Source organism: Vicugna pacos, chromosome 9 (genome assembly GCF_048564905.1).
Source record: "Vicugna pacos chromosome 9, VicPac4, whole genome shotgun sequence".
Lineage (NCBI taxonomy): Eukaryota > Metazoa > Chordata > Mammalia > Artiodactyla > Camelidae > Vicugna > Vicugna pacos.
The window spans coordinates 41,116,909-41,135,753 of record NC_132995.1 but is presented as its reverse complement, the minus strand read 5'-3'; the positions used below and the strand labels follow the sequence as shown (position 1 = coordinate 41,135,753).

The 18,845-nt window shown below is 35.2% G+C and overlaps 1 protein-coding gene across 6 annotated transcripts in view; it reads right to left on the bottom strand.

The window, feature by feature from the left end:
- NFATC3 (nuclear factor of activated T cells 3) overlaps positions 1–18,845 on the bottom strand; it is a 113,789-nt gene that overhangs the window by 83,395 nt on the left and 11,549 nt on the right. For all 6 annotated transcript variants that reach the window (XR_012075736.1, XR_012075735.1, XR_012075737.1 and 3 more), the window contains exon 2: positions 220–1,354. Coding sequence is in view for 3 of the 6 variants with exons in the window: in XM_072967601.1 (XP_072823702.1) it covers positions 220–1,354 (1,135 nt within the window). In the remaining 3 variants the exon portion in view is untranslated. The remainder of the gene's footprint in view (positions 1–219; positions 1,355–18,845) is intronic.

Sequence of the window (18,845 nt, the reverse complement as noted above, 5' to 3'; positions counted from 1 at the left end):
TTCATTATACACTTTTAAAATTATAACTTCAGCCTATCTAAAGACATTTTTATGACTAAAAGAAAAACAAATGTAGACTTAAAGTTATTTATCTGGAAGAAAGTAGAGGAAAAAAGGAGGAAGAGGAAAAAATGGCCAAATCATTCTATACAGTGTAGTCACATACCAACAATAACCCATAAACATGAAAATGACCATCAGCCATTTCCATCAACTCACCGAAATATAGGGGTGTGACCAGGCTTTGGTTTGCTCCAGGTAAAGGGTGAAGGAACTGAAAGAAATTGGTCACCAGATGAATCTTTCTTTAAAGGATACTGAGATCCAAGGCCATCATCTATTGAAGTTTCCCGAGATGGTGATAGATTCCCTTGATCATCTGAACAGAGCTCTAATTTTCCTGGTACTATGGTAGCTTGATCTTCAGAAGTCTTCCTTGTTTTCAGAGGGATATCAGTCTCTACACAGTACTGAAATGGAAAAAGTGCAGGGCCAAGGCCTGATCCACCCTGGACAGAAGCACTGAGCCAGGTATCTTCTGTTACACTTCCCCTGGGGGAGTGGCCAGGAGAAGGAACAGGTGAGTGATGAGGTGAAAGGGACCCAGCATAACAAACCTCAGCACTAGAGTGCCGCCGTTTCCCACAGGGGGAAGTAGGCCTTGATGAGGGTCCTGAGGCTGGCCTGGGGCTCAGCCAATTCTCATCAGTGATACTAGATCTCGGGGAGTGGCAAGGAGATTGCCTGGGTGACAAGGAGTATCCAAGTCCATACTGTTGATGCCAGGACTCTTCTCCAGGGCAGCCTCCTGGAGAACCACCAGGAGAAGTCAGAGGGGATCCGAGAGTAAATCGAGCAGCAGCTTCATTCAACTCTGAATCCACATCATCATAAATATGTGAAAGAGATTCACAAGAAGACGCATCTGAGAACCAGCTCCTAGAAGAGATGCTGCTGGCGGGACTAGGACTAAGGGAAGACTCCCGGTAGGATGGCTCAAGAGGAAGATAGAGATGATCTCTAGAAGGCCTTTCCAAATATTCCCTTTCTGGGTCATTTATGTGTAGGTCATCTTCATGAGCATCAATTTCTTGATGACAGTTAGGAGAGATGGATGTAATTTGAATACTTGGGCACTCAAAGAGTTTGGGACCACCTAATGGGCTGTATTTAGATTCAGGAATCTCACAAGTTCCTTCATAGCTTTTGTGACCTTGGAGCGGATACGGTGGTGACAAAACAGAAGAGTGAGACGGTAATCCATGATGTGGTAAGCAAAGTGGTGAGTTTAAAGTAGATGGAGGTGGATCTACATTAAAGATGTAAATGGATGCACAATCATCTGGCTCAAGATCTATGGAGGGGAAAGCAAAAAAGAAAAAAAAAATCAACAAAACAAGAAATTAGAAAATTTAGATGTATAAATTATTAGATGAGAAAGTAAATAATAATCTTGAGAGGAAAAAGCAGGACATAAAATGTACACCATTAGCTCCACTAAAGAGTGGCCTGTGTGTGGGTTTTTTAAATGTATCTAATTATTTTTGCAGATATACATCATTACATATTTACATATGTAATGTATAATTTTTCTTTTTCCGTATTTCCACATTTTCTAAAATGAGAATCTCAAAACAATAAATGTTTTTATAAAAGAAATAATCATATCCATAATTCTAAAAAATATTCACAGAATTATATAACGATATAATCATACAAATTCTGCGTCCTCTGGGGTTAAAATGGAGTAAAGGATAAAACAGAGTCTTTGAAAGGTTTTCAGTTGTAAGAACACACACTATTTTATTTATGGAAAGGATTGTAGACTCAAATTCAGGAGATCTAGACACTGGTCTACCTCTGCTGTTAACTGTGAGCTCTTAGTCACATCTTTTAACCTCTCCAAGGTCTCAGTTTCCTTGCAGTAAAATTCAGAACTTTTCATTTCGTTAAGGAAAGATTTATGATTAACAGAAACAGCTTTTTCCTTCACAGCCACATCTTCAAGAACTCATATCTTTGATCATGGCAAACCAGGTTACAGAAGCCACAAAAATACAAAGCATGTTGGCACCCTAGTTCAAAGCAAGACAGCAGCACCCAACTATACAGTTACTGAATTCTTCACCACCATACATGTGTAGTTAAAAAAAAATCCAATTTTACTTAGAAATGTACTTGATAAGTAGCAAAAATTATTAATTTATTAAATCGCAATACTCTGAGGGGGAAAAAAGAGTAGGGGAGAAGGGAAGAAATTCACCCCTGGAAGATATAGCTTCATTCAAGTGTAATTATTGTACCAATGCCTTTTTGTGTTGAATAATGCTGAAATTCAAACCCTTCCCCCAAATAAACTGTAGATGAAGCAAACACAGTCTACATCAGAATGATGTCTTAAAGCATTGCAGAGATCTGAATACAAAATTTGGGGGAGTGCTGTTTCATCTTTTTCCTAAGTGTCACCAAAGCCCAAGCTCTGGAAATGATACAAGTGACTACTACAACCTCACTATGATAAACAGTCCTAAGTCTAAATATCCAACTCTAGAATTCTCAAATTCATGGTCCTTCAGAAATTTGACCATCTCAAGACTTATTTGCCCCCTTCAGCCACCAGGGGGCTCTAGGCAAGCATGCAGTAATCTGGGCAACACAAGTTGCCTATGAGTGTCTTTACTTAAAACGATAAAGCAGAGGTTGGGAAAATAAAGCTCACAGGCCAAATGTGGTCTCCCACCTGTTTCTGCACAGCCTACAAGCTAAGACTGGTTTTAAATGGTTGGGTAAAAAATCAAAATAATACTGTTTAATGACTTTAAAATGATGTGAAATTCAGATTCTAGTATCCACAAATAAAGTTTTATTGGAACATAGCCATATTGGTTCATGTACAGCCTATGGTTACATTCATACAATAAGAGCAGAGCTGAGTAGCTGTGAGATAATGCTTCCCACTGTTATTTGGTGCACTAACAAATTGCAGTGACACAGTTCTAACTTGACAATATTCTAACTTGACAACATTGAGTGCAATGCATATTGATGCATTGCAAAATTTTTGAAACTTACCAGTGCATACCTATTACTTCCAAACAGGAAAGAAAAAAGTGGACTTCAAATTGAATGTCATGCTTTTAAGGCACAGTGGAGTGTGGGTTATTCTGTTATCAAATTAGATGTTTATTGAGCAGTAACATTATGGCTGTGCTATAAGAATAACGTATACACCAGCATTACCAGTAAGCATTCATCACAATACTCCCAACTCACAGGAAAACAAAAGAAAAATCAGGAAAAAAAACAGAATACTTTACCACAGCAGGATTTCTTCACAAGAAGATAAAATTAAAATGACACTTCAACCAAAGAAAGTTTCTAAATGGTTCATTTGTTACCCAAGCAAAAAAAGCCATTTATTAATGGTGATTTACTTAAGTTGTAGCTGATTGCAGTAATTGAAAAAACTTCACAGAAAATAAACTTGTATAAGACTATCAGCAATGATGGTTGGTTGAAAAATTAAGGACCAATCAATAGCCAATTACAAAACAAGGCAAATGCTTTCAAGGTTTTCCTTGGTTCCTGATATAAACAGGAACCAGATGTTATTGTATAACGATGTTATTGATTCTGCTCAATTATTGTTTACTTCAAGAGTCAATACAGAGTTTAAAGTGATTTAAGAATTAGCCTCCTACGAATAGTCTACATAGAACAATTTCAAGTAAGACAATTTTCAAAGAAGTTGAACAAACAATAGTTTACAACCTAAATGGACTCTGTTGGGATGTGTTATAACTGGTGTTGGTAAAAATATGTATGCGAATACTATAATAATAATACTAGGAACAACTGTACACCACCAAATTAGACAATCTATAAGAAATGAGCAAATTCTTATAAACACACAAATTAACAAAACTCAGAAGAAACAGAAAATCTCCAGACCTATATACCAAGTGGATACTGAATAAACAGCCAAAAAACCTCCCAACAGAGAAAGTCCAGGACAACATGGCTTCACTGGTGAATTGTAACAAACATTCAGAGAAGAATTAACAGCAATCTTTCTCAAACTCCTCCACAAAATAGAAGAGTACAGAACACTTCCCAATACATTCAATGAGGATAGTTTTACCCTAATACCAAAGGAAGACAAAAATACCACAAGAAAACTACAGGTCAGTAGCTCTTATGAATATAGACACAAAAATTCTCAACAAAATACTAATCAACCCACATTAAAACGACCAAATGGAATTTATCCCAGGAACGTAAGGGTGGTTCAATATATGAAAATCAATTACCTCATTATAAGAATGAAGGAAAAAAACCACATGATCATCTGAATTGACAGAGATAAAGTATTTGACAGAACTCAATACCCTATCATGATGGAAAAAAAAAAACTCAGCAAACTAGGACTAGAAGGAAATTTCCTTAAAATGATTAAGGGTATTTATGAAAAACTCATGGCTAACATCATACCTAATGGTGAAAAACTGAAAGCTTTTCTCTAAAGATCAGGAACAAGACAAAGATGTCCACTTTCGACACTGATACTCACATTGTACTGAAAGTTATAGCCAGAGCAATTAATTAGACAATAAAAAGAAACAGAAAGCATCCAAATTGGAAAGAAAGAAGTAAAACTATCTCTACTTGCCAATGACATTACTTTATATATAGAAAATCTCATAGAAGCCACAAAATACAACTAGAGCTAAAAAATAATTTCAGAAAAGTTGCAGCGTAGATGATTAACATTTAAAATCCAGTTGTGTTTCCATATGCTGCAACAAACAATCCGAAAAGGAAAAGAAAATTCTATTTATAATAGCCTCCAAAAGAATACAATACTTAGAAATAAATTTAACCAACGAAATAAAATACTTGTACACTAAAAGCTACAAAATATTGCTAAAAGAAATTAGAGAAGACGTAAATAAAGGGTAAGAGATTTCCCCTATTCACGGCTTAGAACACTTAATATTGTTAACACTGCAATACTCCACAAAGCGATTACAGGTCAATGCCATCTCTACCAAAATTTCAATAGCTTTTCCTGTAGAAATGGAAAGACTAATCCTTAAATTTATATGGAACTGAAAGGGGCCTAGAACAATCAAAATAATATTGAAAAAGAAAAGCAAAGCAGGATTCACACTTCACAATTCAAAACTGACTACAAAGCAACAGTAATCAGAATAGTGTGGTATTGGCATAAGGAAAGACATATAAACTAATGGAACAAACAGAACTGAGAGTCTAGAAATAAACCCAAAACATGGTCAATTGATTTTTTTTTTGACCAAATGATTTTTGACAAGGGTACTAAGATGACTCAATGGGTAAATAATCCCTTCAATAAATGGTGCTGAGACAACTGAATAACCACATACAAAAGAATGAAGTTGAGCCCCACCTTACACCATACACAAAAATAAACTCAAAATGGACTGATGACCTACTAGAGCTAAAATCATAAAACTCTTAAAACGAAACATAGGTGTGTGCCTTCATGACCTCAGATTTGGCAATGGATTCTTAGATTCGACACTAAAAGTACGAGCAACAAAAGAAAAATCAGGTGAAATAGACTTCATAAAAATTTAAAACTTTTATGCTTCAAAAGATACTGTCAAAGTGAAGACAATTCAGACTATGGGAGAAAATATTTGCAAATCATATATCTGATAAGGGTCTAGTATCCACAATATATAAAGAACTCTTTACACCTCAACAACAAAAAGACAACCAATTTAAAGAATGAGCACAGGATCTGAATAGATATTTTTCCATAGAAGAAATACATACTGCCAATAAGCACATGAAAAGATATTCAGCATCACTGGTCATTAAGAAAATGCACATCAAAACCACTGTGAGATACTGTTTCAGGCCCACTAAGTTGGCTTTAATTTAAAAACAAAAACAAGAAACAAAAATAGGAAAAAAGAAAAGAAAAGGGGAAAAAGGAAATAAAAAAAGAAATTCAGAAAATAACAAATGTTGTGTTAATGAAGATGAGGAAAAATAGGAATCCTCATACTTTAATAGAGGCAAAGTAAAATGGTGCAGATATTGTGGAAAACAGATAGGCATTGCCTCAAAAAGTTAAACATAAAATTGCCACAGGACTCGGCAATTCTACCTCTAGGTATATACTCAAGAGAATGCAAATAGACGTCTCCACAGAAGCTTGTACACAAATGTTGATGGCAACAGTATTCATAATAGTCAAAAGGTAGAAACAATGCAAACGACCATCAATGAATGAGTGGGGCTGCAAATTATGGTACACACATACAATGGAATATTATCCAGCCATAAAAGGAGCAAAGTATTAAACAGATGCTGTAACCTGAATGAACTTGGAAAATATTCTGCTGAAGGAAAGCCAGACAAAGAAAGTCACAAATTGCATGATGTCTTTTATATGATATTTCCAGAATAAGCAAAAGCAGATTAGAGGTTACCAACAATGGGGGGTGGGGAGGAAACGGGGAGTGATTTCTTAATGGGTATGGGGTGTTTTTAAGGAGTGATTAAAAAGTTTTGAAACTAGGGAAAGCTGATAGTTTCACAACACTATAAATACACTAAAAACCACTTAACTGTATTCTTTAAAATGGTTAATTGTATGTTTTGTAAATTTTACCTCAATCAAAAACAAAAACAAATTGAAAGAACTTCCAGACAGAGTATTAAAAACACACATCTTCCCATTTCCTATTGAAACTCCACTAAATGATAGTAAAAGGATTTTTTAAAGAGTGTAAACTCCTAAGAACAAACAAACAAACAAAACAGGAGATGAAACCATGGCAACAAAATTTTTAGAAACTGGAATGCAGGACATGTGTAATAGATTTAGCACCTGAAAAAGCTAAAACTTAAGCCAACAGTGAAAAGAAAACTGATTTCCAACAAAGAACTCCAAACACTCAGGAAATGCACTACCTGGTACTTCTGGAAGCGGAAGTGAAGGCAAAGCTGAAAACAAGATTGGCCCAAAGTTTGCTTAGTAACCACCTTCCCAATTTCTAATACCTCCTCACTCTGCCTACCAGATGACTGTCTCTCTAGGCTAAAGACTGGAGATTTTCTGAAGAGGTAAAACAGGATAACTGAAAGCCATGGTAACCATACTGAAAACAGAATGATGAAATAAAAAGTCTCTCTAAAACTCTCCAGCACTTTTCCCTCCCCTGTCACAGTATAATGGGCTTATACACAGGCAATAGACTACATCACGGTTAACCCAGTAAAACTCCTACAAGTGAGGCCTGCAGTTAGCAAGTGCCACTTCTGATCACAGATTAAGATTTTGGTATTCCATTTTAAAAAATAAGCAGATAGCCAAAGACTATTAAAGATCTAAGAGAAGCTTCAACGTTAAAGACAAAGGCAAAAAGAGAAGAAAAGAAGATGGAAGAAAAAGATTATGCAGTAAGATGGAAACCTCAACAATAAAACCAAAACCTATCCTCAATAACCTGAGAGAAAAAAGAAAGATATTGCAACTCTGAAAGAAGAACATGTGCTTACTTAAAAAGATAAAAACAAGAAAGAATCCCTAGATATTAAAAATAACAAATGAAAGGCCCCCAAAATTTTGAAAGATCAAGTTGAAGAAATTTCCTAAAGAATTCAGCAAAAAGACAAATAAGAAATGGGAGAGAATATTAGAATCTGCCCAGGAGTCCCAATATTTGAAACTTTAAAAGCTACTGGAAGACGAGAATAGAAAATGAAGAGGAATAAATAAGGATCACTGAGGGTCCAGCACAATGATGAAAATAGATCCATACTGATACACATCATGAAATTTCAGAATACAGAGGACAAAGGAAAACCTAAAAAACTGGGAGGAAGGGAACAGGTTATACATAAATAATGGGAGAATTTGCATATTATCAGACTTCTCAAAAGCAACCCTTCAAGCTACAAGCAAATGGACAGCAAGAAATACCTTAAAAATTTTGAGAAAAATTATATCTAATCTAGATTTCTCCAACCAGCCATAATTGTGAGGGGAGAATAAAGACATTTTTAAATATGTAAGGTCTCAAATATTTACCTCCCATTACCTTCAGTAAACTACTGTGAGTAAATACTCAACCAAAATGAATGTAAAGTAACCAAGCAAAAGGAGGACATGTGACATGTATCCAAGAAACAGGTGATCCAACACAACAAAAAGGCAAAGGGACTCTTCAAGATGACAGAGAAGGGAGATCTCAAATTGACACATGTTAAGAGCCCAGGTAACAACCAGTCCAGATTGGAGAAGTTTAGAAGGCTCTAAGAGAGAAGTTTCCAAGAAAATAAAATTGACAGACTAAGTGATGTGTTTGAAAGGGTTGAGATGAGATTCAGGATCCAGTTAAAAAAGTGCTGAGATGAGATTCAGATTCAGGAGGAGACTTCAGGAATGAACTAGTTTAAGTACATAGAACAATAACAACAGGCATTTAGAAACAATAACAAACTGCACAAGGAAGGAAAAATAATACTATATAACTTAGCTATTAATAGCATAATATGAAGTTATAATAATATAAACAGTATTAATCTAATCACAATTATGATACAAGTTTCCTGCGTGATCCTAAAGTGAGCAACCCTAAAGTGAGCATTCCTATGAAAACTTTCCTAAGCCAAAATGGCATAAAGCAAAGTAGCAACTACCTTTGGATGCATCTTGCTAACAGATGCACAAAATAAACTGAGATAAAGCACAGATGCTCACAGACACACTTCAAAGCTATGGTGGCTGGATGCTGATGCTGAGCGCAGCTCCCGAGGCAGGAGCTTGGCAGTGCTACTCTGGCAGCTGTAAGTATGCGCTGCTGCTGTATTGGCTCACTTCAAAACAAATGCTGAACACCATTTTTGCTTTTCTTCTTTTCTTTTAAAAACAAAAATCCTTTTCAAACTTCTTTCAGTTAGCCCAAAACAGTTATTAAATGTAGGTCTTTTCATAAAAGTGAAGTGGCATCAAGTGAATTTTCAAAAAGTGGGGGATACCCTTATAACCATAGTGGGGAAGGAGAAATGTGCCTGTCTGTAATTGAGAGTGACAGTGTGCTAAAATCTCATTTTTCATGATGGGAGTCAACAGATAATAGCTAAAATGAAAAATCAATAAATGTTATCTAGAGATTTGAAGGTAATTACCAAAAGAAACTGCTAAAAGAACTGAAAGCAGCTGCCTTAGGCAGGGGAAAAAGGAAGGTGAGGTAGAGAGTCAAGGAAATACTTTTTCCAAAATAAGCTTTACTGAATGATTTGCTTCTTTAAACAAAGGTATGTATAACTTTGATAATACCTATATTAACTAAAAAAAAATAGTACTTTGTGAAAAAAAAATCAGAGTTAACAAGCTATCAGTTGGCTAAATTCAAAACAATTCGGGAGTGAGGGGTAATACATCAGTGGTAGAGTGCATGCTTAGCAGTATGCACGAGGTCCTGAGTTCAATCCCCAGTACCGCCATTAAAATAAATAAATAAATAACCTAATCACCTCCTCCCACCAAAAAAAAAATTCAGAAACTTAGAAAGAAAAATTAGAACATTACTAAAAAAGGAGTAATAAAAAAAGGAAAGTTATGTGGAAAGTGAGATTATACTAGCACAGCTAGAATCTGAAAAAATAATGCAATAAAGAAGCAAGAGAAAGTGAACTAATTTATACCCTAAATTCATTAAGCAAAGGAAATCCATTTCATTCAAGATCATTCAAGATCATATTAAGAAGCAGTGTTCTAGAATAAGTGTGGAATTTCACACAGGTACTCAATTCCATTATATCCCACCAAAGCAGAGAGAAAATGCTTCCTGAGGAGATTTTTTAAAAAGCAAGGGATTGCACTGTCTTTAGGTTCTATCAATACTGAAAAATAATAATAATAAACATTGATCAAAGAAATGCTCACAACAGAAAGAAAAAAACAGGAGAATCACTTGGTAACCGTTTACTTAGCACTACTGTACTTGATTGTAGGGACAAAGTCAATAGCACAGAAACGGTGCTGCATTCATAGCTTAACATCCACATGTAGGAAAAAATAAATGAGATCAATTTACAGTCATCTATAGAATATTTACTAGTCTGATTTTGTTATTTAAAAAAGTCAGAACAATTTTCCCCTAAGATAGCCATTATAGTGGCCTACAAGGAGAAAACAATCGAGAAAATTAAATCTACCTAGATTATAGTAAGCCTTTGAGCCCACTCCATGTGACATTGCCATGAACAAGGCCAAGAAATCATGGTAGTAATTAGGTAGGTAAATTGTTTTGAAAACAGAGACATGGATATCAGCATTCAGAACTAATCCTTTTCAAGTTACTTATGAATATACAATATAGAGATATCAAATATATGTTCATGTTTCCAAACATTATACTATTTGTATGGAGCTACTATGGAAGACAAAATTCAAAATGACCATGAGAAACTGGGGAAAAATCCCTAAAAAGCTGAAAGAAAACAACAAAGTGGTCTTACTACGATTCCCAGACAAATACAGAATACAGTTAAGACCACACTAGACAAAAATTGGATTGTGTGTCATATTTGGGAGGTAGTGTGGAATAACATAACAAGCCCAAGGGAGGGAATAAAAGGAGAAAAATGCAATGGAGAACAGTGACTTTGGAGACAAATACACCACTTACTAGCTGTTTTATTTTTATCAAGTTAATCTGAGTTTCAATTACTTTATCTGTAAATTAAGGATAATATCTATACTGAAAGGCTGTTGCAAGAACTCATCATATTTGAAATAGACATCAAATAAATATTATATATAACATTTAACAGAACAGAAACAAATCTGGGTCTACATATTACTATTGACTATAATTTTTAAGTCAACAGTAGAGTTCTATCACTTAAACTAACAGCATATTATCATATAATAATAAAAGCATAATACAAGAATTTATTGCTGGGAAAACTGGACAGCTACCTGTAAAAGACTGAAATTATAACATTAGAACATTCTCTAACACCATGTACAAAAATAAATTCAAAATGGATTAAAGACCTAAATGTAAGACCAGATACTATAAAACTATACTATAAAACTCCTATGGGAAAACATAGGCAGAACACTCGTGGACATACATTATAGCAATATATTTTTTGAACCAGCTCCTGGAGTATTGGAAATAAAAGCAAAAATAAACAAAATAGGATCTAATTAAACTTAACAGCTTTTGCACAGCTAAGGATACCATCAACAAAACAAAAAAGACAACCTACAGAATGGGAGATAATATTTGCAAACGATGTGACTGACAAGGGACTAATTTCCAAAATACACAAACAGCTCATACACCTTAATATCAAAGAAACAAGCAAACCAATCCAAAAACGGGCAGAAGACCTAAACAAGCAATTCTCCAATGAAGACATACAAGGCCAATAAGGACATGAAAAAATGCTCAGAATCGCTAATTGTCAGAGAAATGCAGATCAAAACTACAATGAGATATCACCTCACACCAGCCAGAATGGGCATCATTGAAAAGTCTACAAATGATAGCTGCTGGAGAGGGTGCGGAAAAAAAGGGAACCCTTCTACAGTGTTGGTGGGAGTATAGATTGGTGCAGTCACTATGGAGGCTTCTTAAAAAACTGAAAATAGACTTACCATGTGATCCAACAATCCCATTCCTGGGCAATATATATGGAGAAAACCGAAAGTCAAAAAGATACATGCACCCCAATGTTCATAGCAGTACTATTTACAATAGCCAGGAGATGGAAACAACACAAATGTCCAACAACAGATGACTGGATAAAGATGAGGTACATATATATAAAGGAACACTACTCAGCCATTAAAAAGAATAAAATAATGCCATTTGCAGCAATATAGATGGACATGAAGATTGTCATTCTAAGTGAAGTGGGCCAGAAAGAGAAAGAAAAATGCCACATGACATAATTTATGAGGAATCTAAAAATAATAACAATAAGGACACAAATGAACTATTTTTTTGATTTCTTGTATATGTGTAAGCACATTTGACTGTCCTTTACAATTGGATTACCACATTCTGTTGATTCTTATTTTGCAGCTGGCTTTATTCCTTTGATAACTATGTAAGTTTAAAAAGCTAAAGATCTAATCTGTTCTTAGAAACAATACTTAGTACATATGTATAAACTAAAAAAAAGTGCAGTATACTGTATACATGTATTTACATGCAATATAATGTGCATGTGCAGTCAAACTGTAATAATTCTACCTAATAAAACGGAAAAAGGAGGAAAAAAACAATTTAAAAAGTAGTCCTCTAAATCACACCAGTTAAGTCCTTTACTACAGTAATTTGAATACTAATCCTTATGCTTTCAATGAGTGTACAAGAACCATGGTTTCTAGAAAGAAATGTCATGTAATATAATCCCTCCATTTCTTCTAAATCCAGCATTCTCTTTTAGATCCTATTTCTTCTCTTACTCCTTATTACTCCATACTTTTCCTCTGGGCTTCAGGCTACTAACAAGGATGACTCCTCCCACCTGACTCCTCTCTTCTCTCAGTCTCTTAACAGGAGACTCCTTTCATCCCTATCTCTCAGATTTGAAGCTGGTTCTCATAAGGACACTCCTTCTCTGCAAGTCATTGTAATGTGTGGCTTCTCATCCAAATTCGTACTCTGGGGCCAAAAGACAGAGTCAGTACTCTTTCAAATACTCCTACACACCTCTCTCAGCTTTTGGAACATTTCTTTCCAGGCTCTGGAAAGCCCACACCATCCAGCTAAATCACTTTCCATTTGTTATTACCAATACTTAATGTCATCTAGGTCACTGCCATCTGGCACAGGTTTCCTCTGCACTCCAAGTCTACTTGACTCTAGGTGTCTTCAACCATGTCCTTCACCCTCACTTCACTTCAACATCCAACTCCCAGGGACCTAACTTGAACCTTGACACTGCCAGGGTCCATTTAACTTCCATAATCTTAAAACTCAAGTTCCTATCTCTGAACACTTATCCTAACTATCCATCATTCTCTTCTCTTATTTCATTATACCCACTGTGTTACCTTATCTAGATGCACAGTCTTTTAACCTCTCCCTTTTCTCTCAATCTGTCTTTCATCTCCTGGCTTTACTTCCTTACTTATCTAGTCTATATCTCAAATTCCATCACTTCAACTGCTTTCTTCCTGGCAGCTCATTTCCATCCACTCTCTGACCTTCCTTCTACCCAGCAAATTTCAGCCCAGAATAAATCCCATCATCTGTCTTCTCTGTCATTACACCTAAACAGTCAAATACTGCTGTGGGGATAGAGGGGACAGTACAACATTCAGACTAGTAGAAACACAAATCTTCAAAATGCCTACTGAGCTGAGCTCTGAATGCCACTCAGTAACATTTTTGCTTTTTTCTGTTCAGCTCCCTCTCCTATTTCCCATATCCCAAACCTTCTCTAATCTCTTCAGTTATCCTGTCCATAGTGACACCCCACTTAGCAAAGGATCTTGACCCTACTTGACAAAGACAGCAGAGAGCCATATCCCCTACATCACCCTCAAAAATATATGTATCTCTACAAATTCTACATTTATCCTTTTCTTTTCCTTTCTCAAAAAACAAAAAGTGACTCATCTTAGATAAAAAGCTAATCTCTCCATCTGTGATCTAAATTCCATTCTCCAGTTTCATCAGTTACCTTCTTGTTCATAAATTCAACCTTCTCCTTCTCTGAATACTTCCTCCAATCTGTCACTTCCTTTAAAAGCGTCCCTGAGAGCTGAGCTCTTCTTTACAGTCTTCTCTCTCCTCCTTCCTCTAAAACACTGGTTTTCAACTGTGGGCAATTTTGCTTCCTAAGGAACATCTGACAATGTCTAGAGGCACTTTTGGTTGTCACAGCTGGAGGGATACAACTGGCATATAGAGAGTAGGTGCCAGGGATGCTGCTAAACAACTTACAATACACAACTCAGCCCCCTAAAACAAAGAATTATCTAGTCCAAAGTGTCAATAATGCCAAAGTTGAGAGACTTTGCTCTAAAAACTAAATTTCTAGAAAGAGTAGTGTACTGTCTTACTTCCTCACTCTTCAGTGTTATGTGGCTTCGGGTCTCATCCATCTACTGCATCTATATCAATCTCCTTGAAGAAGCAGATCTTAATCACTCTTCCTTTTTAAAATTCTCTACTTGAAAGGCAATAATAAAGATGAAAGCAGAAAACAGATAAAGCAGATAAAAAACAGATAAAACAGAAAACAATAGAGAAAAATTAATGACATCAAAACATGATTCTGAGAAGACCAAGTAAATTAAAAACTTATGTTCACATAAAAACCTGTATGCAACTCTTTACAGCAGGTTTATTCATAATTGCCAAATATCAAGAGGAACCAAATAATCCTTCAACAGGTAAATGGATAAACTAACTGTGGTACATCCATTTAAAGGAATACTTTATAGCAATAAAAAGCTACTCATTCATACAATGACATGAATGAATCTTAAAATACATTTTGCAAGGCGAAAGAAACGAGACAAAATGGGAAGAGGGAGCGAGTGTCTACAAAAGGGGGCCCATGGGAGAGTCTGAGGGATTCCAAGATGGAATGAACACAAAGTGAAAAGAATGTACTGTGCTAACAAGCATATGATATAATTTCAAGTAAGTATCCAGAATACCAGCATATATAAAGAACTCTTAAGACAACAACAAAAAGTCAAACTGCCCAATTAAAAAAATGCAGCTATTTTTAGGACTTGAATTTCAGCAAAGAAGATATAAAAATAGCCAGTAAACACACGAAAAGATTCTCAACAATATTAGTCATTAGAGAAAAGCAAATCAAAACCACAGTGAGAGAACAAAATCAAAAAAATAACAAGAATTAGAAAGGATGTGGAGAAACTGGAATTCTTGTACACTGCTAGTGGGAATGTAAAATGGTGCAGCCAGTCTGAAAAACATTTTGGCAGTTCCTCAAAAGGTTAAACACAGAATTAACATATGATCCAGCAATTCCACTCTTAGTCATATACCCAAGAGAAATGAAAACAAATGGCCACACACAAACTTTGTATATGAAATATTCACAGCAACATTTACAGTAGCATCAAAAAATATTAACTACATAAGAAAAAAACTATGTAAGGATAAATCTGACAGAAGAAGGATAAGACCTGTACACTAAAAACTACAAAATAGTGCTGACAGAAATTAAATAATAGCGATATACAATAAGATAATAATGTTTAATAAAACAATAAAATAAATGAAGATATTTTATTCACAGGTCAGAAAACTCAATAGTAGTATCAGTTCTCCCAAAACTGGTCTATAGAGAGTCAATATAATCTTAACCAAAATTTCAGTAGGCATTTTTGATAGAAACTGACAAGTAGATTCTAAAATGTATATGGAAAGGCAAAGGATTTAGAATGCCCAAAACACCTTTGGAAAAGAACAAAGTTGGAAAAGTGACACTAGCTGATTTTAAGAGTTACTGTAAAGGTACAGCAATCATAACAGTATAATATTAGTAAAGGACAGACATACAGCTCAACACATAACAGAGTCCAAAAATAAACTCACACATACATGGTCAACTGATTTTTGACAAAGGTATAAAGGCAATACAGTAAAGAAAGAATGGCTTTTTCAACAAATGGGGCTGCAAAAATTGGATATCCATATGTAAAAACAATGAACTTGGGTCCACATCTTACACCATACACTCACAAAAAAGCTCAAAATAGATCATAGACTTAAATATAATACCCTAAACTATAAAACCTCCAAAAGAAAAGCTAGGGGTAAATCTTTGTGAATGTAGGTGAAGCAAAGATGTCTTCTTTTTTTTTTTGCAATTTATTTTATTTCATTTTTAAAGGTTATACTTCATTTATAGTTATTGTAAAATATTGGCCATATTCCCTGTGTTGTACAATATATACTTGTAGCTTATTTTCTACCTAATAGTTTGTACCTGTTAATCCCTTACCTCTATATTGCCTCTCCCTCTCTCCCTCTCTCCACTGGTAACCAGTACTTTGTTCGCTCTGTGAGTCTGCTTCTTTTTTGTTATATAGGTTAGGCAACGATTTTTAGCCTTTAACATCAAAAGCACAGTCCATAAAAGACAAAATTGGTAACAAATTTCATCAAAACTAAAAACTTCTGGGAAAAAAAACTATTAATGAAAAGACAAACCATAGATTAGGAGAAACTCTGCAAAGCATATATCTGATAAAGGACTTATGTCTGAAAAAAGTGAAAAACTCTCAAAACTCAACAAGAAGAAAACAATTTTAAAATAGGCAAAGACTTGAACACTTGACCAAAAATGATACACAGATGATAAAAAGAGGCTTAACAGTGTATGTCATTAGGGGAATATAAATTAAAACCATAATGAGATATTGCTTATATGGAACCATCAAAGACCTAGAATTGCTAAAGCATTACTGAAGAGAAAGAAAGAGGCTGGAGGAATAACTCTCCCAGACTTCAGACAATACTATAGAGCTACTGTCATCAAGACAGCATGGTATTGGTACCAAAACAGACATATAGACCAATGCAACAGAATAGAGAGCCCAGAAATGAACCCACAAACTTTTGGTCAACTCATCTTCAACAAAGGAGGCAAGAATATACAATGGAATAAAGACAGTCTCTTCAGCAAATGGTGTTGGGAAAACTGGACAGCAGCATGTAAAACAATGAAGCTAGAACACACCCTTACACCATATACAAAAATCAACTCAAAATGGATTAAAGACTTAAACATAAGACAAGATACAATAAACCTCCTAGAGGAAAACATAGGCAAAACATTATCTGACATACATTTCAAAAATTTTCTCCTAGAAGAAATAAAAGCAAGAATAAACAAATGGGACCTAATGAAACTTACAAGCTTCTGCACAGCAAAGGAAACCAGAAATAAAACAAGAAGAAAACCTACGGAATGGGAGAAAATTTTTGCAAGTGAAACCGACAAAGGCTTGATCTCCAAAATATATAAGCAGCTCATACGACTCAATAAGGAAAAAATAAACAACCCAATCCAAAAATGGGCAGAAGACCTAAACAAGCAACTCTCCAAGGAAGACATACAAATGATCAAAAAGCACATGAAAAAATGTTCAGTATCACTAATTATCAGAGAAATGCAAATCAAAACTACAATGAGGTATCACCTCACACCAGTCAGAATGGCCGTCATTCAAAAATCCAAAAATGACAAATGCTGGAGAGGCTGTGGAGAAAGGGGAACACTCCTACACTGCTGGTGGGAATGCAGTTTGGTGCAGCCACTATGGAAAACAGTGTGGAGATTCCTCAAAAGACTAGGAATAGACTTACCATATGACCCAGGAATCCCACTCCTGGGCTTGTACCCAGAAGGAAATCTACTTCAGGATGACACCTGCACCCCAATGTTCATAGCAGCACTATTTACAATAGCCAAAACATGGAAACAACCTAAATGTCCATCAACAGGTGACTGGATAAAGAAGATGTGGTATATTTATACAATGGAATATTACTCAGCCATAAAAACCGACAACATAACGCCATTTGCAGCAACATGGATGATCCTAGAGAATGTCATTCCAAGTGAAGTAAGCCAGAAAGAGAAAGAAAAATACCATATGAGATCACTCATATGTGGAATCTAAAAAACAAAAACAAACAAAAACAAAGCATAAATACAGGACAGAAATAGACTCATGGACAGAGAATACAGACTTGTGGTTACTGGAGGGGGGGTAGAGGGTGGGAAGGGATAGACTGGGATTTCAAAATTGTAGAATAGATAAACAAGATTACACTGTATAGCACAGGGAAATATACACAAAATGTTATGATAAATCACAGAGAAAAAAATGTGACAATGAGTGTGTATATGTCCATGAATGACTGAAAAATTGTGCTGAACACTGGAATTTGACACAACACTGTAAAATGATTATGAATCAATAAAAAATGTAAAAAAAAAGAGATATTGCTACGAATACATCAGAATGGCTAAAATAAGAAATAATAAAACCAAATGCTGTCTAAAATGTGGAGAAACTGAGTAACCAATGCACTGCTGGTGGGAATATAAAAGTTTGACAACTTCTTATAAAACTTAATTCACATTTTGCAGGTTGAGAGGCAACTACACTTTTTCTCATTTATACTAGAGAAATGAAAGTTTATATTCACACAAAAACCTGCACACAAATGTTCACAGTAACTTTATTCAAAACAGCCAATAATTGGAAATAACCAAGTGTCTTTCAATGGGTAAAAGGTTAAACAAATTATAATACGCCCATATCATGGAATGCTACTCAGTAATTTAAAGGAACAAACTTAATATACATAATAACTTGAAAGGATCACCAGGGAATTATACTGAGTGACAAAAGCCGATCTCAAAAGGTTAAATACTATATGATTCAATTTATATAACATTTTCTTGAAGTAAAATTATAGAGATGGAGAACAGATCAGTGGTTACCAGGAATTAGATACTCGAGTGGGGAGGCGGGAAGGAAGTGGGGCAGCTATAAAGGGGTTAGTGAGATGGAATTTTGTGGTAATGAATAGTTCTGTATCTTGATTGTGGTAGGAATTACACTAACCTATACATGTGATAAATTGCACAGAACTACACACAGACACAGACACACACCAGAGCATGTAAAAATGATGACATCTGAATAAATTTGGTGGATTATAGCAATGTCATTTTCTTGGTCTCGATATTATACTAGTTATACGGGATGTTTTCACTGGGAGAAACTAAGTAAAGGATACCCAGGAACTCTCTCTCTA